Source organism: Colias philodice, chromosome 26, assembly GCF_061535455.1.
Source record: "Colias philodice isolate Cphi_HAF_F1 chromosome 26, ilColPhil1 Martin Lab GWU primary, whole genome shotgun sequence".
NCBI classification, from domain to species: Eukaryota; Metazoa; Arthropoda; class Insecta; order Lepidoptera; family Pieridae; genus Colias; species Colias philodice.
The window spans coordinates 2,881,196-2,904,536 of NC_143111.1; the positions used below are offsets into that span (position 1 = coordinate 2,881,196).

The 23,341-nt window shown below is 33.9% G+C and overlaps 2 protein-coding genes and 1 long non-coding RNA gene across 3 annotated transcripts in view; all 3 read left to right on the forward strand.

Moving 5' to 3' along the window:
* Positions 1-23,341, forward strand: part of LOC149476791 (uncharacterized) — a 465,754-nt gene that overhangs the window by 422,100 nt on the left and 20,313 nt on the right. The gene's annotated exons all lie outside the window — the stretch shown is intronic.
* LOC149476808 (WD repeat-containing protein 18) lies at positions 94-1,639 on the forward strand. Its single transcript, XM_089711415.1, has one exon. The coding sequence runs from the start codon at positions 234-236 to the stop codon at positions 1,566-1,568; it is 1,335 nt and encodes a 444-aa protein (XP_089567541.1). The 5' UTR covers positions 94-233; the 3' UTR covers positions 1,569-1,639.
* Positions 2,865-21,825, forward strand: Ankle2 (ankyrin repeat and LEM domain-containing protein 2). Its single transcript, XM_089711319.1, has 14 exons — positions 2,865-3,034; positions 3,116-3,360; positions 3,819-3,974; positions 5,987-6,150; positions 7,069-7,209; positions 7,802-7,975; positions 8,744-8,896; positions 9,955-10,133; positions 10,534-11,567; positions 11,917-12,035; positions 12,868-13,013; positions 13,568-13,699; positions 14,316-14,496; positions 20,040-21,825. The coding sequence occupies exons 2-14, from the start codon at positions 3,126-3,128 to the stop codon at positions 20,130-20,132; spliced, it is 2,907 nt and encodes a 968-aa protein (XP_089567445.1). The 5' UTR covers positions 2,865-3,034; positions 3,116-3,125; the 3' UTR covers positions 20,133-21,825.

The window sequence follows — 23,341 nt, forward strand, 5'->3', positions numbered from 1 at the left end:
TAAATTCACATTGGGGCCATTGGAAAATAATTTTTAAACGTCTCGTCGTCAGAAATGCGTTACGCGCTCATTATCAGATGTCATTTATGTCAATGTCATATGTCAATGTTATAATTCCAAAATATAGGAACATGCACGTTCCACATGTTATTTAACTAAAAATTCATTTATTTCATGTAACCAATGCTATTTAAATTATTCCAGTTGTAGTACTTTATAGAACTTATTTCAAAATGTCTAATTTGCTAGAAGTATTAGTGACGAGTGATTCAAATAATACTTTATGGACATGTTGTGTTTGGGATGCGAATACCGGTACAAATTTAATGATCTATCGAGGCGGTGGTACTGCAGAATCTAGAACCTTGTCATTCATTGGAAAAGACTATTTGGCAGCTGTTGAGCGAACAAAACCTATTTTGCACGTATGGCCCTTAAATTCTCAACAAACGATTCAAGACATGAGATTTATTCTGCCTGGAAAGGCAAGCGCGTTTGCCGTAGCGCCTGATGGCTCGTACTGCGTCGCAGGTATAGATGAGAAAATTTATTTGTGGCAAATATCATCAGGAAACTTATTGACTATTATAAACAGACACTATCAAAAAGTAAATCACTTGAAGTTTACTCCAGACGGTCGCTTTTTCATATCTTCAGCAGAGGATGGTATGGTTATGGTTTGGGCACTAGCAACAGTTGCGGCCAATCCAGAAATTGAACTAGTAACCCAGTCCACGGCCGGACAACATGATCCAGTTTATATTTTCTCAGACCATTCTTTACCAGTCACAGATATGTGTATTAGCAAAACTGGTATACATGGACGGCTTTGCACTGTATCAAGTGACAGAACTTGTAAGATTTATGATTTATCTTCAGGAGAACTGCTCTTAAACCTCATTTTTGACGAACCATTATCTTCAATTGCATTTGATGTATTGGAGCTGAACATATTTGTTGGAAGTACAGAGGGAAAAATATTTCAATTTAGCCTAACAAATCCTCCCCGTAATAGAGATGTACTAGTCAGTGATGTAGATAAAACACTTATCTTTTCTTCCCACACTAAAGCTGTGACTTGCCTTTCTGTATCCTTAAATGGGGAGATTTTGATGTCAGGTGGAAATGATGAGCAAGTCATCTTATGGCATATTAAGAGCAGGCAGCCCATACGAACTATTAGACACAAAGGATGTATTACAAACGCCTTCTTCACTACAAATTTAGAAGCCATATACAAACAAGAATTTTCCCCACACATTATTCTACACAGCTTCGAAAGGACATTGGAGAAAGATAGTGATGATATCAATGAAATTGAAGTTTTGGTTGACAAGAAAATAAATTTTTGGCCATTAAATATTATTGAGGAAGTAATAAGCGAGGATAATGGTATAAGAAAACAAGTAGATTGTGAAACTAATGAGCAAAGAGCTTCTTTAGAAGAAGAAATAGCTAAGCTTCGGATAATAAATGCAAACTTGTACAAATTATCTGTTGAAAAGGTTTTAGATTCCATTCCTGAAGTTAAAAATAATTCTAAGAAGAAAGGGAAGCATAAACATTAATAAAAAGTGTATAATAATATTTTGCATTTTTTATTTTATTTTCAATATACAATAAAATACTGTAATCATTTTTTTTGATTTATTCATTTACACAATTTACTGTTTAATACCAAAAGTGGTTTGTGGGTAAAATAATAATTATTCATAATACTCATTTAAATTTTTAGAAACTGTTAACTTGTATTTTGTCATTTTTATTGGCTACTAGCGGTCGTCCCGGCTTCGCCCGGGGTACATGCTTACGTTTTCTCTACATAAGAACCATCCTCGTACTTCAAGGAATATAATAAAAAAAGAATTATCGAAATCGGTTCAGCCGTTCTCGAGTTATGCGCTTACCAACACATTTTGCGATTCATTTTTATATATAACTAGCGGTCCGCCCCAGCTTCGCCCGTGGTACATATTTACGTTTTCTCTACATAAAAACCATCCTCGTACTTCAAGGAATATAATAAAAAAAGAATTATCGAAATCGGTTCAGCCGTTCTCGAGTTATGCGCTTACCAACACATTTTGCGATTCATTTTTATATATAAGAAGACTAGCGGTCCGCCCCGGCTTCGCCCGTGGTACATATTAACGTTTTCTCTACGTAAAAACCATCCTCGTACTTCAAGGAATATAATAAAAAAAGAATTATCGAAATCGGTTCAGCCGTTCTCGAGTTATGCGCTTACCAACACATTTTGCGATTCATTTTTATATATAAGAAGACTAGTGGTCCGCCCCGGCTTCGCCCGTGGTACATATTTACGTTTTCTCTACATAAAAACCATCCTCGTACTTCAAGGAATATAATAAAAAAAGAATTATCGAAATCGGTTCATCCGTTCTCGAGTTATGCGCTTACCAACACATTTTGCGATTCATTTTTATATATAAGCTAGCGGTCCGCCCCGGCTTCGCCCGTGGTACATATTTACGTTTTCTCTACATAAGAACCATCCTCGTACTTCAAGGAATATAATAAAAAAAGAATTATCGAAATCGGTTCAGCCGTTCTCGAGTTATGCACTTACCAACACATTTTGCGATTCATTTTTATATATAAGAAGAAGAAGAAGAGAAGATTATGGCTAGAAACATCTCATATTAAATTTTTGTTTCTCATTAAAATTTGGAGATAAACATGAACCATCGGTTATGTATTTACTTTAAGCTATTTACCGTGGCATTATTCCTTTGTAATATGACTGAAAAAAAAATCAAAATAATTCGCAAAATGAGCAGATTTCTTTTTTTCCACTTGCAGCCCAACATTTTTCATCTGTGTTATTTACTACGTCAAAAGAAACGTCAACCGCGTCATCGCATCGTTCGATTTCAATTATTTCAATAATTTTATGTTGCAATTGAATACCAATTTTATTCTTATTTATGTAGAATTTGTGTAATATGTGCTGATAAAATATGCATTAATAGCAAGACAGGAGTATGTTTTTATGACATTAATCTACGATAAGGTAATTTGAACTGAGTTTTAAAAATAAACGTTAGAAATCGTTTGCGTCACAAACAAAACATTTTGTGTTTATTATTTTCAGTTGTCGTGAAATGTCGAAGGCTGTGCTAATCCCGGAATGTAACAAGGACATCGGTGGCGTAAAGGAAGATATATGTATATCTCCTGACAAGAAAGATGGGGCGATTGGTTTATTTAGTCGACTTCTACGTTTAGATGCGTTAAGCAAAAGGCACGGCACGCCAGATAGTCCTGCATCTCCTGATCCTCCTGTTACATACTATGGAGTGTATATACCTTGCGAAATTAAGAAAGGTCCTGATGAAGGTAAATCTCATTAATTTCTTTGTCTTATAGGTACATTATCTTATCATTTCAAGGAAGTAGGCCATAGGCATATTTTCACCTTGCGATAAAAATACTATCATACGTAAATAGATGTTCAGGAAGTGATTACGAATGTTGATGGTCACACATTATATCATGAAAAATGTATGCTTTTAAACTTTGCAAAAATATGTATGTACACATACTGAAAAAGTGTTGTGTTTGCATAGTCAATATGTTTTTTTTTTATACATACATACACATACATTTAGATAATAAAATATTTGTACAATGTAATAATATTAATGATTGAAAGCAATATGCATAAAAACAATGAATAAAATAATGTTTGTGAACAATCTAATGATTATCCCAACTTTTTGATTGAATTTAATCCTACATTAAAAAGGTATTTTGCAATAAAAACAAAATTTTATTAAAATAAATTTTCCTTACAGAGGCTCTGCATGTGTACAAAAATAGATCGGAAGCGTTAGAATTAGTAAAAAGGTACAAATCTGCGAGGTTCAAAGTGTTCAGAAATCATCAAGATGCTGTGTCTTTCGCTTTACGAGGAGCCGAATCTACTGAAACTCATGAAGGAAATGGGAACTGTAAGTCATATTACCTGTCTATAATTTTATGTGAATACTAGTGGTCGGCCCAGCTTCATCTGTGGTACATGCTTACATTTTCTCTCCATAAAAACCATCCTCGTACTTCAAGGAATATAAAAAAAGAAGTAAAAAAAATGGTTAAGCTGTTCTCAAGTTATGCGCTTACCAACACATTTTGTTATTCACATTAATATTATAGTTTATGAAGAGAAAAGTTTTTTGTGTGTTAGCAACAATTGAACTCGAAAAGTACTCAGTTTTGATTGATGATTTTAAATTGAAACTACAGTCAAAACCGTTTATGGCGACATCGTTAAGAACAACATACCGGTTAAATTGACCAAAATCAAAGGTCCTGGCTGAATGTTATATGACCGCCTTATCGAAAACATTGGTTTTTACGACATTGTTTACTACGACATACCGCATTAAGCGACCACATTTGTTTAATATTTTCGGAGTATTATATCTGTAGAACGACCGGCTCTGCTGTATTGTAAACAATTTGAATAGGTAACTGTATCCACATCTGGCACGGTATAATAGTCAATGGCTATTATCGTAAAAGTAATCAAAGTTTAGGGTCTTTTGTAATTCTTAGAAACAAAGCATATCTCTTTCTCTTAAGTCAGTTTGTTACTTATCTTTTCACAAGGCACACCAAAACATATTGTTGAGTTAACTGTGAAAATTGTAACATGTCGCAAAAAAGAAAACAAATCAATATCGAAGAAAAATCGCGTATTATTTCAAAGCTACCTGGCAAAAGAATATAGTGTATCACACTCGACAATTTTAACCGTTTGGAAAGAAAGGGAGAAAATTCAAATCCGGTTGTTACAACTATCGGTTTTTACGACTCAATATGACTAGTCCCTTCGATGTCGTTATAACAGATTTTGACTGTATAACTATGTTGATTATACAGCATTTGAACATTATGAATGTGATATAATATATAAATTATGTACCTGAAATTTCAATTCAAATTAATAGACAAGTCTAGACATTTTTTATGATAATAGGAATAATAATATTTTTTTTGTTGTAAAGGTGCAAAATGAAACTATTCATGAAATACTTTTTAACATAGTATTTTCGAGTTTTGATTTTACGCGAGTATTATACATTTTTAAATTAAACTACTCCTTTTTTTAAACATTGCTTAAGCAAAGTGAAAATTAATGCATTCCAATTAGTACTATCAGTTAACATGTCTAACACATGCACATTCCATGTGATAACTTTATAACTCACAAGTGAGCAATGCCCCCTTATCTCTTTGCTACTTGAGAATTTCATATTGAGTCTACACTTGTTTTTGTATATATGTAATTATAAAGATTTACTACATGTTATATGCATGTTATATAGTATTCAAAATGCCATATTACTATAATCTTTATTTCTAATTTATATTTCTATACATTTTTTGTCATGGGTTTACAGTTTAAAGACAATAAACTTTTTGATAATTACATAATTAATTCATTAATTATACTATCACCCCTTTTAAACCATAAATTTATTTAAAAATTCTCAAAAAGCACACTCACAAGCTACATGTTGCATAATGCATAAATTTGTATTATTTGTTTCATTCTACATAATTTTGTACAAATGTAATCTAATTACAAATTACAAGGGATGCTTTATGTAAGTCACTACTAACCATGTATACTTGAATAGTTTTATTACCGAATATGATATAATAACAAGGCAAACGTTATGTAACACATTATTTTAAAGGTATGTATCCATACTAATATTATAAATGCGAAAGTAACTCTGTCTGTCTGTCTGTTACTCAATCACGCCTAAACTACTGAACCAATTTTCATGAAATTTGGTATGGAGATATTTTGATACCCGAGAAAGGACATAGGCTACTTTTTATCCCGGGAAAATGACGCAATCCCGGAAATCCCACGGGAACGGGAACTATGCGGGTTTTTCTTTGACTGCGCGGGCGAAGCCGCGGGCTGAAACCTAGTGTTTTATAATTTCAGCTCTCATGGGAGAAAAGCCATACCCATTTAAATCGCCATCACCACAAGACATGGTGTCCCTCCGCAAAGCTATCGAGGCGGGCTTCACTTGTACAGTCAGGGACAGAGTGTGGGACAACCCTAGATACCTGGTTAGCAGCGGGAATACACCTACTATTGTTCAGGTTTGTGTAAAGTGTTGTGAAATAATGTATACTATGACATACTTTGATATACATAACTATTTTTATAGCATTGAAAACCTTTACAAATGTGAAATTTTTAAAGTATAGTTCTCGAGGTAGGATTCGAAAAGACGCGGGAATAATGCGAACAACGCGGATTTTGCAAATTACAAATTGGTCATATTTAAATAGCTTTTCTCGAGTTTTACATGTAGCAACACATTTGGTGTTTCGTTTTAATTATAGAGACATCTTAATAATATCTGTAGGTGAAAATAACCAGACAATCCAGCAGATTTGTAAAATGGTCTGTTTCGAAATATTACTGACTGACTAGACTGTATAATCAAAATATTGCATAAATTGTACTGTGTAACTGCTTATACATAATTAGAGAAAAATCAAGTATAAAAAGCATTGCCTTGAACTCTTGTGTCACGTCTGACAATTATAATTTGCATAACATTTTAAATGATATGGTAAATGTATATTTTTTTATATATTGTTTTGAGTTATTACAATACCCAGTTAACAAAAAAATATTTTATAAACGTGCATAAATACGTGCAAGAGTAGCAAACTAGCTTTTATTGCGGTTTTTCCCACATTGCTCTGCTTCTATTGGTCGTAAAGTGAAGATATTATAATATAGCCTTACTCGATAATTAATGGACTATCTAACAATGAAAAAAAAATTTTAATTAGACTCGTTTTTCCTGAGATTAGGGAGTTCAAGCCAATAAATAATCAATCTCTTCACATGTATAATATATATTATCCAGCTTCAGCTGTATGATATCAGATAAGATATATTAAAAATAATTATCATTAAATTTTAATTAGCTAAGTGGTGATTAAAATTTCCAAGCAAACATTTTAATAACATTTCCTTCCTTGAATTTCCTTTCCCAATTACAGGAAGGTTCGCGTTACAACGCCCTGCACATAGCGGCCAAATCACTTAACGCTGAAATATGCAACTTGCTACTTACAACAGTTGGAAACCCAGCATTTGTGCAGACTTTGTATGGATCTGACGCTGACCATGACGCTTGTAAGGTGAATAATAAATAAATATTTCAGGACAATTTTCACACACGGCACGATCTGATCCCATACTAAGCTTTTGCTTGTGTTATGGAATCCAGATGGCTGATAAACATACGTATATAATTTTAAATAAATACTTATGTAGATAATTAACACCCAGACACAGAGCAAACATCTATGTTCATCACACAAATATTTGCCGCTGGTGGGAATTGAACCTACCGACCTCTGCATTGCAGATTGCAATTAGTAATAGTAATTTCGTTGAAGAAATTATTGATGAGCATGAAGTTGTAGCCTATTGCATTTAATAATAGTATTATGTTCTTCTAAATCTTGTGTATGCAATAAAGAATTATCTATCTATCTGTATTTTTTCCAATGTATTTATTTAACTATATAGTATAAACTTTTCCATTTTATTTTGTAGACTTGTCAATCAACTAAATTTATAAAATAGAAATAAACATTCTAATACTGCTCAAAAATTGCAGGCATTCGCAAAGATCGTAGTAGACAAATATTACACACCAGATTCTATTGCTAAATTCTTCCATTAAATTTAGCAGAAAAAATTCTTAAAAATTATGAAAATTTGCAGGAATTCGCCGGTATCCTAGTAGACAGATATCTAAACACACCGGATCGAGCTATGAACGAGACGCCATTACACTTTGCGGCGAAGTACGGAGCGGAACAAGTTGTGGACGTGCTGACGTCATTTCCGCAGTGTAATAAACTCGCTAAGAACAAATATGGGGAGACTGCTCAGGATGTAAGTGTAGAGAATTTGTTATCTTTCTAGCGGTTGCATTTAAATCTTAGCACTTTGAATTTCTATATTGTTAAAAATTAAAAAGTTGTAACTGACAAGAATAAGAACAGGACGTAGATTATATGGAAGAAAATTTTTTTTTATAGTTTTTAGTTTTTATGGAAGATGGTTGAAAAGATGTTTCAAACGTTTCTCTCAATCAATAATGGCTAATAAATAATACTGAATATTGGTTATTTGCTTGTGAAGAGTATTTCTAGTGGACTTTGGAAACACGAATTATTTTGACAGCGGTTTATGATGCAGGATCGCATTATTTTGCAATTGTTTCTTATCATCACCGGTTGTGTTCATATGTCTGAATTGTCTTCATATAACTTGCATCAGTGATAAAGTGCCCTACTGTTTATCTTTACTTTTTTATTGTTCTGGACTGCGCTAGATGTTTAGTCGATTTTTTGTTGTCATTTTTTCAACTTTTTCACCGATAATTCACATTTTTTTTTCATATATTGTATATCTTAATATATATAAATCTCGTGTCACAATGTTTGTCCTCAATGGACTCCTAAACTACTTAACCGATTATAATAAAATTCGCACACCATGTGCAGTTCGATCCAACTTGAGAGATAGGATAGGTTTTATCCCGGAAATCCCACGGGAAAGGGAACTATGCGGGGTTTTCTCTGAAAAGGCGGGCGAAGCCGCGGGCGGAAAGCTAGTCATATATAAATATTGTTTCCTACAATTCTTCTTGTTCCACAGATAATATGCAACCGCGTGTCGAACCCGAGCCCGGAAACAAAACGTCGCATATCATGCATGCTGTTAGAGCGATACTACGTGCCGGTGCTGCACGCGGAGGAAGACGCCAGCCCGCCCACTATCGGCCGGCCATTCACACCCGCTTCCCCACCTGTGAGTATACATCCATACTAATATTAAAAAGGCGAAAGTTTGTAAGTATGGATTTATGTTACTCAATCACGCCTAAATTACTGAACTAATTTGCATGAAATTTGGTATAGCGATATTTTGATATCCGAGAAAGGACATAGGCTACTTTTTACCCCGGGACATAGGATAGGTTTTTATCTTTGATATTTTTTCTTTGATTGCGCGGGCGAAGCTGCGGGCGGAAAGCTAGTAATTTATAATTATTAAAATCTTATAAACCAACTAGCTTCCGCCCACGACTTTGTACGTGCATCCCCGTTTTTCCCCGTTCCCTCAAGAATTTCGGGAAATCCTTTCTTAGCGGATGCCTACGCCCTAACATCTACCTGCATGCCAAATTTCAGCCCGATACGTCCAGTGGTACGACGTACACGGACTGCTCGAGCGGTCGGTCGTTGACTGCTCGAGCTTTCGCTACAAACTGCGCAGTTGACGGCTCGAGCAGTCCGTGTACGGCAGTGAATAAATGTCTTTAGTTCACCGCGCGGTCGCGGCTTCAAGTCATCGGTCTTAACTGCTTGAAGTGGTACGGCCGCCCTTAAGGCTGGCTTATGTTAGCTTATGACAATTTAAGGCTACTAAAGAAAGAAAGAAAGAAACATTTATTTATTAGAGACAGCACACAACACACACACATACATAAACATAAAACATAAAACCGTACAAGTTAAATAAGAAAACACCAGAACAAGAAATAATAACAACAAAAGAAGCAAATATTTAAATTAATAACATAAAAAACACGTACAAAAAAAATAGAATGATAACTACATTTATTAAGGTGTGTCATACGACCCTGAAAAAAAGGAGACAGCTATATGCTGCAACGTCCAGGAACATTGGCAGCGCTGTTTTTCAGTGCCCCCATTATAATAAAGGCTTCGAGTTGGGACGAAAGGAGTTACTTATGACTACATATTATATATATAAAAATAAATAAATAAAGGAGTTATAATAAATTTATAGATAGATCATACGACGATTTACTACAATATATATATAAATCAATCGTGTTCCAGGATCTAAACAGCGATCCAATGTCACCTCGTTACGAGATCCTCGCGTACGCGGGTCCGATGTGCGCACGCGACGCGGACAAGTTCCGGCGCCGCTGGAAGACTCCGCCCCGCGGCTGTACACAACGACCCACCGCGTTCCGACTAAGGGACATGGCTAAGGGACTTGAGGCGGCTGGCCGGTGAGTGGGGACGGATGTACATATACACACATATACACGGATATACATATAGGCACATACAGAAACATATAAATAAATAAATATTCAGGACAATTTTCACACACAGCACGATCTGATCCCATACTAAGCTTTCGCTTGTGTTACGGAAACCAGATTTACACAATATGTTTGAGAACGACATTTGACAGATTTAGATGCAGCTTAATAATATTTAATTAAAGTAAATTTCATAATTTTAACCCATTGAGCCCCGAACGGCCCGATCGGTCCACAACACAATAGATTTTCTATTGTGTCTGTGATTCCGGGGCCTGAGTTATTAAATGGGCTTATTTTTTTTATGACATAACATTATACATATTTTATGGAAAAGGTTAAAGGAATTAACTTTCTTTTACAGAAACTTAGCTGAACAAATGAATGTGACATGGAAAGAATACTGGCCGTTCCTCGATACATTCACAGATCTGCGAACGCCTGAAGGACTCGTGATGCTCGAAAACTATCTCAAAACTAAATACGAGACGGCCTGTTCCTTCGCTTATAACGACAGTTGCAGCCAATTGCAGGCCTCCCCCGATGACTTCTCTATATCTAGAATAGTTAATAGCTCGAAAAACTCCCCAAAAGATGCCCTAAGCCCCATATCTGAACTTTGCGCCGCTATGAATACATGCAAGTTAAGTGACAGACCAGATTGGAGGAAAAAAGACCCGGTCAGACAGAGATTGTGTAGACAACCCAACGCCAAACCTATAACTACGAACGGAGATACAGTTCCAATGAATCACACCGTCAGCCAATTATTGTGCATAGAAAGAACGTGCCAAGTGTTCGCTAAACGAATCGCAGATGCCCTAATATTCTCTCTAACAGCAGAACCAGAAATAGCAGGGGAATCTCTTAAATCTGAAGCGAAACATTTGCAACACACTATGTTTACATACATGGACGATGAGAGATTTAAAGATATCAACTTCGCCTTAATACACTCCAGACTAGCGCAGCTCGTTGTGTTCAAATTGAAACAGCAGACCATAGATTTGGACGACATTAATAATTTAGTCGAGTTTCTGGTTAAACTGAGATGTCCGAACGACGATATTTTTAGCTCGGATGACGAAAAGCGGCCATTCACGTACCGTGGGAATAGAATGAAAGTGAATCATGCTGTTGAGAGTCACGTTAGGTGTGTGTCGAGCTTTATTTGCGAGGAATTGACGGAAAGTGAAGAGACTAAAGGGCCGGCGGTTTCGGAGATAGAGTGTAAGGATATTTGGGATAAAGCCTCCAAATGTCGTTGCGATTGGAAGATAGAAGCGTTTGAGAGGAACAGTAAGAAGAATGCGTCGTTTCGTAAAAATAGGTCGATTCTGTCGACAAGTCCCAAGAGCGAGGGGTTTGCAAGACGGCTCATGTTCGATCAGGATATTGGTGAGTTGGCTTTCTGCTTAAACATAAAGATCAAATCTATTCACCGTTACATGCACTATGTTTCACATTTTACTGCTACTGGGACTATGTTTACGAAAAATTTTGGCCAGTATAGTCGAACTAAAAACTATTAAATAAACAATCATTTTTTGTACTTCTTTATGAGCAAATTGTTGATCTGAAAATTAGTTTATAAGTGGAAATATTGGAATATCTTGTATTGAGCTATAGATGTCATGTAGTTTTCAATCGCGTATTTAAAAGTTTATCTAACAAATTGCGAGCATAAATCAATAAAATCTCATACTATATTATTGTCTTCAAAAAATTATTAATATATTTTTTTCAGGGGATGGTAAATTACAAAATATAGAGAATGAAAAGCCCCAAAGTGTGAATTCGCCTGCCGGAGACAGTGTATCACTTTATACCGTTGATGTAGATAAATGTACCGTGGAAAGTGCACAGGTAAGATATAACATATTTAATTATACAATTTATCCTTGAAAGTGTATGATGTCTTTTTTATGGATTTATTTATAACATACCCATTTTGAAATTACAAAAAATGAGATGCATTTGAATCTTGACATTTTTTTTTTCACAATAATATAAAGAGATATTCTCATCAGACATTAAATTATGCTTGTTTGGATTTTACCGAAACAGTTTTAATCTGTTCTCGTAATGTTATTTCCAATTTGATATTGAATAATACTTGCTCTGTCGTCATAACATAACCCAGAAGATCAATGGTAACATCACTATCACTACATAGTATAAAACAAAGTCGCTTTCTCTGTCCCTATGTCCCTATGTATGCTTAAATCTTTAAAACTACGCAACGGATTTTGATGCGGTTTTTTTTAATAGATAGAGTGATTCAAGAGGAAGGTTTTAGTATATAATTTATTTGGTTTTAGATAAAGCGGGCGAAGCCGCGGGCGGTAAGCTAGTAATCGATAATTGTAAAAAAAAGAATCATTGAGAAATTAAATTAAACTGACTCCGGAGAGGTTTACTAATTCAGGAGCCTATGGAATCATCAGCTGCACGTATTTATAGTGTCAATAAAGTTTTATTTTATTTATTGACGTGACAACGTCTTATAATTCGATAGAGCCGGCTGCACGCACGAAAAAACATGACTCATGCGGCGTTACCTCGCTCTGAGGCGTTCCATGTAAGGCTTGAAGTGCGAGCGAGAGCGCGGAACGAGCGACAAAAAAGCACAATCGTTGTCACGTTCAACTATCGTCAGTAAATCGACTTTACAGACAACCAATTTTTTTTAACACAGATATCGGACGACGAATCAGAAGGATCTCCATCAGATTCAGAGGCTGCATACTTTACAGCGAGTGAAGAAAATAATACTATAGATAGTTCTGATGATGAAATGCACGACGCGAGTGATCGGGCTATAGCCGAGACTTTTATATATGGGTAATGTTATAATAGATGTATTTTTATTTGTAAGACTTTTAACAGTAATTATTATCGAAAATAACATTCATTAACATCGTTTCAGCCATTCTTCAATACATCACTACATTTGTATAAAACAAAGTCGCTTTCTCTGTCCCGTTATATGCTTAAATCTTTAAATCTATGCAACGGATTTTGATGAGGTTTTTTTTAATAGGTAGAGAGATTCAAGAGAATGGTTTTAGTATATAATTTATTAGGTTTTAGACAAAGCGGACGAAGCCGCGGGCGGAAAGCTAGTTATTTATAAAATGTGGTATAACTCTTCACTACTAACTTGACTTTATTTTATTGTAATAGGTAGATAGCGTAAAATTCTCTAAGCCTGATTATGCTTTTTTACGTAAATTTTCGATAATATTGAGATGAAATTTTATGTGCTTATATTTAAAATTTGGTCATATAAACTCCCAAGTGTCATGTTGTATTTTTTATAATATAAAAATATTGGACAGATAATAATTGTAACAAAAAAATATAGTAAGTTAATAATTTTTATTAAATTCTTCCAGTGAGGAGCCATCAAAAATGGACCGTCTTGTATACGAAGCGGTGTCTACTTGCGATATTTCACCTGAAAAGTTCCCGAACATTTATCGCTGGAGGCACACTGTTGCTCTGTACACAGACGTTGAGAGGGAGAGGTGTGTATTTATATAATAACTAGCGGTCCGCCCCGGCTTCGCCCGTGGAACATGTATACGTTTTCTCTCCATATGAACCATCCTGAACTTCAAGGAATATTATAAAAAAAGAATCAGTGAAATCGGTTCAGCCGTTCTCGAGTTTTGCTCTAACATATTTAGCGATTCAATTTTATTAGATTCAGTCATAACTCATACTCTGACGAATACGTATTTCATAGTAGCGAATAATGTTTTAATAACAGAAGGTTAATATCTAATTAAAAATAACATACTTTGGCTCAGCCAATTTCGATTCATATTAGTGCAATAGATGTATACAGTTTATAAATGAACAAGTATACGCCTAATTACAAATGTATACGATACGCAGTGCTCAGATCCTGTTGGTCTTAGCGTAATGTTATATAGCCTATAGCCTTCCTCGATAAATGTGCTATCCAAGTTCCTTAAATTAGCGCGTTCAAAAAAACCAACTCTTCAGCTTTATAATATTAGTATAGATTGAGGACAAATTACAATGATTATATTATACAAATGAATGATATATTCCTTTTGGGAGCAGATAAAGTAGCGTAAGTCAGCTAGAAATGAAAGATTAATTTTTCTTTTACAGTTGGCAAGCCACATCAAACCTAGACGGCAGTATAGTGTCTAGCGTCTCGTGGAGCATTTGCGGCTCGCCGGCCAGTGTTAGTGCCAGTGTTAGTGCCGGTGCAAGTGTTAGTGCCAATATTCCGCCCGCGTGTAGCACGCCGAGGCGAGAGAGGAGTGAAGATAGGAATCCTTCATTACAGGTAGATTATTTACTATTGACTAGATTTCTGCCCGCGGCTTTGCCCGCGTTTTTAAAGAAAAACCCGGATTTCCGCGATAAAAAGTATCTTATGTATTAATCTGTGTCTTCAGATACCTACTTACCAAATTTAATTGTAATCGGTTTAGTAGTTTTTATGTGAAATAATATTGAACATTCATCTATTCATCCTCACAAACGTAACGTTGATAACATAAGTAGGATTATGCTATGGTTTTGAAAAAAAATATATTCAATACTCTTAACTTACTAGTATATAACTCACACTAATACTTTTTCGATTAGTCTTTGCGTACCATATCTAACTCATACTCATGGGTCATACCTTGCTGAATAATGCATCTAACTAATATTGGTACCATATAAAAGTTAAAAAATGGAATTAAATGAGTTAATTCGCATGAAAAGTTGTAATACATTGGTGTTACGTCTAAAACATGATTGGCATATTTTATATTATTAGTATTTATACAACATAAATTGAAATAGCTCTCAATGGCTTCTAACCTATTACTCAATCTCTATATTATTTAACTCATATTTTAACTTAACTCATACCATAGACTAATACACTCAAGAAGACTTACAATCGCCATAGTAAAAAACGTAACTCGTTTCTCAGTTCCCAATTTTGTCGATAGATGTCACTCACAGTAGCATTTGGCATTTTTATAAGCTTTTTTATACGTTTAAGAACTAGATGTCGCCTTAGAGCATTAAGTCGGTTTAATGAAGCTAAGAGATGTCGCTACAAAAAAAATCAATGTGCCAAATAGTATCTTGACGTAAAATATAATACGCAAAAAACGTAAACTATAACGTAAAATATAATACGCAAAAAAATATTTTTATTTAAATGTTATTTTTTGCTCTGAATCGCGCAAGCGAAATGTTTTCGTTACAGAGCATATATACAACTTTCCGCCATTAATAATCGGGGCCTTTACGGCCGGCCGGTCGAGTAGACTAGTCTCTCCCTTTTTCGATTGAGGAAATCCACCTCCCTACCTCCACATCATTTTGTTTTAGTTTTAAAGATTTAATAAGCGTAAAATAATACTTTCTTCATTTTTGTATTTTGAGTAAACGTAACACTAATAACGGTTAGTTTGACCAGAGGCGACTCGTGACAAAATTGTATGGGTGTTTAATTAAGTATTGAACTAAAGTCTAAAACAAAGAAAATACAGTAGCGTAGTAAATTCATTACAAAAAAAAAGCACCACAATAAGGGTGCTATTACAGATTTTTAACAAAAAACGCTATTTTACGGTACAATTTTAACTCAAAGCATGAGAACAAAGTAATATCTTAAATCTTTATATATAAAAATGAATCGCAAAATGTGTTGGTAAGCGCATAACTCGAGAACGGCTGAACCGATTTCGATAATTCTTTTTTTATTATATTCCTTGAAGTACGAGGATGGTTTTTATGTAGAGAAAACGTAAATATGTACCACGGGCGAAGCCGGGGCGGACCGCTAGTTACAAATAATTGGAATATTTCGATTTGCAACAAATAATGTTAACGATATTTTTTATCAGTTAAATAGTTTAAGAGATATATCGTAAATACCATTTCAACCGCTATTTTCAAGATGGCGGCCGTGGGACAAGGGTGGCGACCCCACAAACTTGGTTTTAGCTTCACACTGACCCCCCCTACACATCAAAAAAACAAAATTGCGTCCTCTAAAAAATGCAAGGTTAGGGCTAAAAAATGTAACATTTCAATGGATCACTAATAAAAGTAACAAAATGAATTTTTAAAGTTATCTTCTGGAATCAATTTCAATAAAAATATAAAAAAATAATACTACTTATCAAGTATGAAGATGATCTATAAAATGGATTGCGCTATGTTTACGTGATCTTTTGTTTCGCGAAGGACTGAAAATTTCTCTTAACCTCTTATTGGATTCCGTATTTAGGCATTTGATATTCGTATTGGAGTTTAGGTATACGATAAATTTAATTTAAAATTAAAGATATATTAATTGTTAAATGAATGAGCACAACTTTATTATAATTATTTATGGGAGTTCACTGCACCAGCGCTCCTTAGGATGGACCGCCTATTTTTGTCACTTCGTTCATCGCTGTTCGAGAGTGACTTCGTGACCACCATGGACTTAGATCATTAAGTAATCGATAACACTCGCAGGTGTTTCCCCTTTTGTCGAGGTATAAGATTATTCGAATCGAAAAATCTTATGCTTTCATAAAAACTACTTGCGTAATCGATTACAAACACTCTGCGTTTTCCTAGGCTAAAACATCGAAAGGACGTCTGCGAGTGCTCCGCTAAAAATGCCGTTTTGCACTGTCAAGCCTTGCAGAAGCAATTCAAACATGTCGAATATTAAAAAAGATGGAATAACCTTTCATTTGTGTATATTTTTTTAACGTACATTTCTAATTAAATGCAATTTCTAATAATCGTCGATGTATCGTTTAGCGATATGATCAAGACAAATAATCGAGTCGTTTACTCGATCATTGATGCGGCCCCACGAGACTATCATGGAAAGAAAATATACAAATTTAATCTTTATGAACTAAGAGATAAAGTTGAATTTAAAACCCGATAATGAACCGCATTCCTTACGAGTCTATCTTTTAGCCCCTTGACCACCGAGCGGCCCGATCGGACCACGGCCCACGGGCCACGACACAATAGATTTTCTATTGTGTCTGTGATTCCGGGGGCTGAGGCATTAAAGAAATACAAATTTAATCTTTATGACCTAAGTTATAAAGTTGAATTTAGAACGCGATATTGAACCGCACTCCCCACGAGACAACTTGGAATGAAATACAAATTAAATCTTTATGAACTTAGGGATAGAGTTGAATTTAAAAACTCGTCGCTTAAAAGGTCATAAATTTTTACGACTTTCGTGACACAAATTATTTTTGTGAATGTGTGATTGTGTTTCAATAGTGTGAGTTACCTTCTCCGCACCAAAATCAGCAGAAAGTTTAGTTAGAACATTTGCCAGCGTACTCCATCCATTACTTAATGATCTAAGACCATGGACCACGTTGCTATGAACTGTTTTTGTCAAAGAATTACTCGAACAATTAGAACATAAATTTCAACGTAAGATGTATAGGTGCCCGTAGCTGTATTGATGAGTCTCGTACTTAAAAACCGATAGATGCTGGTTCAAATCATTGCCGTACATCTTTTTTTTTTTTTTTTCCCGTATTTTATGGTCATATAAATAATACTTTTTACAAGGGAATAATTAAGAAGAAAAAAGATATAGACATTTTTTTAACAGAAAATAAAGAATTTAAATAATATATATTACTAGCGGTCCGCCCCGGCTTCGCCCGTGGTACATATTTACGTTTTCTCTACATAAAAACCATCCTCGTACTTCAAGAAATATAATAAAAAAAGAATAATTATCGAAATCGGTTCAGCCGTTCTCGAGTTATGCGCTTACCAACACATTTTGCGATTCATTTTTATATATAAGACTAGCAGTCCGCCCCGGCTTCGCCCGTGGTACACATTTACGTTTTCTCTACATAAAAACCATCCTCGTAATTCAAGGAATATAATAAAAAAATAATTATCGAAATCGGTTCAGCCGTTCTCGAGTTATGCGCTTACCAACACATTTTGCGATTCATTTTTATATATAAGAAAGATATACACTACTCTGATCACTATGTCGAATGTTTGTAGTGGGTGTCGAAATCTTATTAAAGGTACTCTCTTCCTTAAGATGCTCCACAATCCTATATAAGTTACTCTATGATGCTCCACCACCGCGTTGCTATGAACTGTATTTATCAAAGAAATACTCGAACAATTAGAGCATAAAGGAGAATGACCACGGGTGGTATCGGTAAAATTTTAGTTGTGCCACGTATTCGTGATATTGTTAATTCCTATTTGTATTTATAATGATCATATGTATCAATATTAAGTCTTAATTATACCGGATAAATAATTGAAATAATAGTAAAAGTTATTCTTTTGAAACATGTATGACCACGTATGGAATCGGTAAAATACTAGTTGTGTCACGTGTTCGTGATATTGTTAATTCCTATTTGTATTTATAATGATCATATTTATCACTATTAAGTCGTAATTATACCGAATAAATAGAAATAAAAGTAAAAGTTTCTGTTTTGACACATTATATCTATCTCTCTTGCAAGCGTCCTGCGTCATATGTCATAGTTGAATGAATGTGTTCGACGCATTGTTCGACGTTATTTATTTTGAATTATAATGTTTATTACGATTTACTTTTCACATTTGTCTTGTAAATTAAAATATTACCTATGTAATAAATGTAAAACTTAACGTTCATCGTTAGTATAAACTCGATAAAGTATTTTTTTGAAGCGTTGAATAAAACTATTGTTTTATTTTTATTGTCGTGAACTGCGGCTTATTTACATAAAAACTTTAATCGTTTCTAAAAGTACTAACATCAAGCTTTAAATTGAGCTATATTTCATCTTGACACAATAAGTTTGATTGCGATACCAAGTGCCATAGTCACTTGGGCAATCTCCTTTCAATGTAAGACGTATAAGTGCCGGTAGCTGTGTTGACTGAGTCTCGTACTTTAAAATCGATAGATGCTGGTTCAAATCATCGCTGTTCATCCACATTTTTTTTTCTTTTCCCGTATTTTAAGGGTCATATAAATAATACTGTTTACAAGAGAATACTTAAGAAGAAAAAAGAAAAGACATTTTTTTTAACAGAAAATAAAGAATATATATAATATACACTACTCTGATCACTATGTTGAATGTTTGTAGTGGGTGTCGAAATCTTATTAAAGGTACTCACTTCCTTAAGATGCTCCACCACCGCGTTGCTATGAACTGTATTTATCAAAGAAATACTCGAACAATTAGAGCATAAATTTCAATGTAAGACGTATAAGTGCCTGTAGCTGTGTTGACTGAGTCTCGTACTTTAAAATCGATAGATGCTGGTTCAAATCATCGCTGTACATCCACATTTTTTTTTCTTTTCCCGTATTTTATGGTCATATAAATAATACTGTTTACAAGGGAATACTTAAGAAGAAAAAAGATATAGACATTTTTTTAACAGAAAATAAAGAATATATATAATATAATTATATTATATACACTACTCTGATCACTATGTCGAATGTTTGTAGTGGGTGTCGAAATCGTAATAGAGGTACTCACTTCCTTAGATGCTCCCTAAAAACTAAAATAATAATTCAAAAACACCGGAGTTTTTAAAACAACGCCCTCTAGATGTAATAATTGAAAATCGATAGTTTGCTGTTTCCTTAGTTCTAAAATTGGTCACTAGGTGGCGCTTTTAAAACTGCAAATTAAATAATAAGCTCAAATGAGAGCGCCATCTAGCAATAAGCTGAAATTACGGGGTACGATCTCTAGTATGACATTCATCAGTCCTCTTTAGATTCTATTAGTCCATGCTCATACTCATACTTTCACCAAACTCATACTTTCAAAAAACTCATAATATATTTTTCCTCAGGTATCAAACTGGTTGCGAGTGACAGGCCCCAACTCCCCTCGCTCAGCGCTCGCTACGAAGAACGTCTCTCAAAATGTGAGCTTTGGTTTCTGAGATACGCACAGATGGACATACATACTGCCTTACTATACTGTATAATAGTGGACGACGGTGCGGATAAATTTTATATGTACATAGATAATTATTGTAGATTTTGTAATGAAAAATTATTGTAGTTGTAGTGATTTTACAGAAATATTCGACTTTTGAGTTGTGAACATAAATTTTTATTTTTTTAGGATATGGAAAGTGATTTGTAATGTTTGACTTTTGATTTCTAGGACGCAAATTTTAGTATTATTTTTAGATAGGTATTGATTATATTAAATTGACATTGTAAATATATTGACGAATTAGGAAAGATTATGTTGACTGAACTTATGTGACTTGTGACTTTTATGTTTTTCATTTAATGACTCACACTTATTCCAAAATTATAGAAATAGTAAACATACTGCCATCTTTTTTTAACCTTAAAAAGGACATGTTATGCAAAATAAATGATTGAATTAAGCTTTGGACTGAGGACAATTTTATATTCTTAGTTTAACTATAAAAATAGCTAGAGTTCAATAAATACAAGTTTAAAATAGTCGATGATATTTAGTACAAAAGTTTCTGTACCGCGTCCAATATTATACAAAACTATACTGTGGCCAGGCTGAAATGTGTCAAACTAACGAATTATTATTAAAATGACGTAGTTAAAATATTAAGCCATGGTCCCTGGTTTTTCTTTTTTTTTCGTAGATTTTTTCGCTAGCGTTTATTAATAAATAATTGGTATTTTTGAGTTGTATAATTATTTTCTTTTATTGTATTATTGGATATTATTTTTGTATTGAATTCTGAATGAAACATACGCGTTGAACGTGGTTAAATTGTAATTCGGAATAAAAATTGTAAATTTTTTTAACATATTGCCAAACTAATTTTATTGTTTTCTTGCAAAAATAAGAAGTAAATAGGTTGTTAGTTATAATTGATATAAAATATTCAATTATTAAAATATTTCTTATATTATAGTTTTGCAGTATGTTTGAATTATGATTTGTGTAAAGCTGAAATATTATAAAATTTATGGTAGGCCAAAATACGACTTTTCATAAAAAAAAATATATCTGACATAATATTTTTCTATTAGTTCTTAACAAGAAATAAAATTGACATAATATTCATTATTAACAATTGTTCTAGCGTCTTTACAAATGTTATGTTTACTAACAATATATTGCACACAAATATTAAACATTATAAGCGTTATCTGTGAAAAATAATATTAGTTATCCCAATGAATAGTGAAAATTGTAGTTATATCATAATGAGTTGAAATTGATTGTAACGAGGAATCTTCGACAAATATTAAATGATAATCTCAATGTTTTGTGTTGTTTTTAATTGATGTTGTATGTTTCTTAGTTTTAGTTTGTTAAAAGCTTGGTGTAGACTCTTGGAAAATGTAAGGCGAAAGTCCTAAAATATATGTTTTGTGTTAAAATGATTTCAATAGTGTAGACCAAGTTTATAGATGTCTAATTTGCATTTCACTGTGTTATGTAGTTGTACAGTTTTGACAATAATGTTTTTCGCATTCAAAGGCATTTATTTTCGTGGACATTATATAAGACGGAATGTTGCTGGTAGTAGTGAGGTGACGAACGTTTGTACTTTTATAAATAATACTGTATATAAATGTACTTTTATATTCTATTCGTGGACATTCAAAGAAATAAATTATGACTGGTTATTTTTGTGTTTTATTTACTTATTACTTTCATCTTTTGATCACTTTTTGATCATTGACAAAAATTTGAAAGCATAATATTCATACTAGTGGGTGGTGTTTGAGTTCTAATTGACAGACTTGGCTAAGCATAGTATTAGAATGGAAATAATATATCGATATTGGCACGACCAATGTGTTTGGGGGTATGGAATAACCACCATATAGCATATATTGGCAAACAAATTAATTTTAAAGCAAACAATTAATTATTATGTAAAAAGGATATGGTATTCTTCGAAACCACCAAAACCATTCAATTCTTTTATCTTGAACATATGAATCAAAAAATTATAATATATTATCACAGATAAAATAATATAACACTATACTAGTAAAATGATGATACAAGAACTAAAAAAACCCAATCCCATGAAATTAATTTATTTACACCGATCTTTGCTAAAAACATAAAGTTTGAATTAAATCTGTCTGTTTCAATTGACTCATAATCGAGGTTAGAGCATGATCAACGCTACAAAGAACCGGGGACGGGAAACAATTATAACAATATCCATAGAGATATAAACACCGTGGCGTGTGACCCGTCCGAGGCCGAGCCAAAAACAGACAAAAAGTATACGATAATGTTTGATCACGCCTGGACGGGGCAGAACCCGGGCGCGACACGGTGTAGCGTATACGGTACATATTTAAATCAAACGAGTGAATTTTCATTCTAACCCCACTATGTGAAATTCTTGTAAACAGGGGTAGAGCCTTATTTCGTTGTTCTAAGTGCGTTCGAAAAGATTTTATGCAATGTTCTAATCACAGGTTCTATTACTGAACATCGTTTGAACAACACTGAATAGGAATTTTCGAGATCACGAAAGAATGCTCTAGCTCTATGTTCATTTGATGGTAATTCAATTAAGGTGTCAGGCAGTAGTTATTGTGATACAGGTGAAACTAATAAAAAAGCGTGTTAATATAGGTACTCGTACCTACTGAATTTCGTTAAGGTATAGTTTCGATGTAGATAAGTGCGCAAACTACACTTGTGAATTTCAGAGGCGGAAGGCCGGCAAATTCCATTCGAATTTGATTCTATAAATAATAAATAAATAAATATTATAGGACATTATTACACAAATCGACCTAGTCCCACAGTAAGCTCAAGGCTTGTGTTGTGGGTACTAGGCGACGATAAATATAATATTTAATAAATACATATATAGATAATAACACCCAGACCCAAGAACAAATAATTGAGTTCATCACACAAATATTTGCCCTGACCGGGGATCGAACCCGGGACCGTCGGCTCAGTAGGCAGTTACTTTACCACTGCGCCAACCGCGTCGTCATCATCATCGTCGTCGTCATTCTATGAACATCGATCAATTGAAAAGATAATTATTATTGTATTATGATACGTATCACTCCAAAAATACTCATATATGGCGCTTTTACTGTTTATTTCCTTTATTATGTTATACTAAAACGATTTAGTTTTTTTAATCGTTTGTTTTTCATA

Bases quoted from the DNA above. Each gene is read 5' to 3' on its own strand.
- LOC149476808 (XM_089711415.1), top strand. From the start codon at position 234: ATGTCTAATTTGCTAGAAGTATTAGTGACGAGTGATTCAAATAATACT.
- Ankle2 (XM_089711319.1), top strand. From the start codon at position 3,126: ATGTCGAAGGCTGTGCTAATCCCGGAATGTAACAAGGACATCGGTGGC. The intron at 8,897-9,954 runs GTGAGTATACAT...ATCGTGTTCCAG, and splicing joins TCACACCCGCTTCCCCACCT to GATCTAAACAGCGATCCAAT. The intron at 12,036-12,867 runs GTAAGATATAAC...TTTTTAACACAG, and splicing joins GTACCGTGGAAAGTGCACAG to ATATCGGACGACGAATCAGA.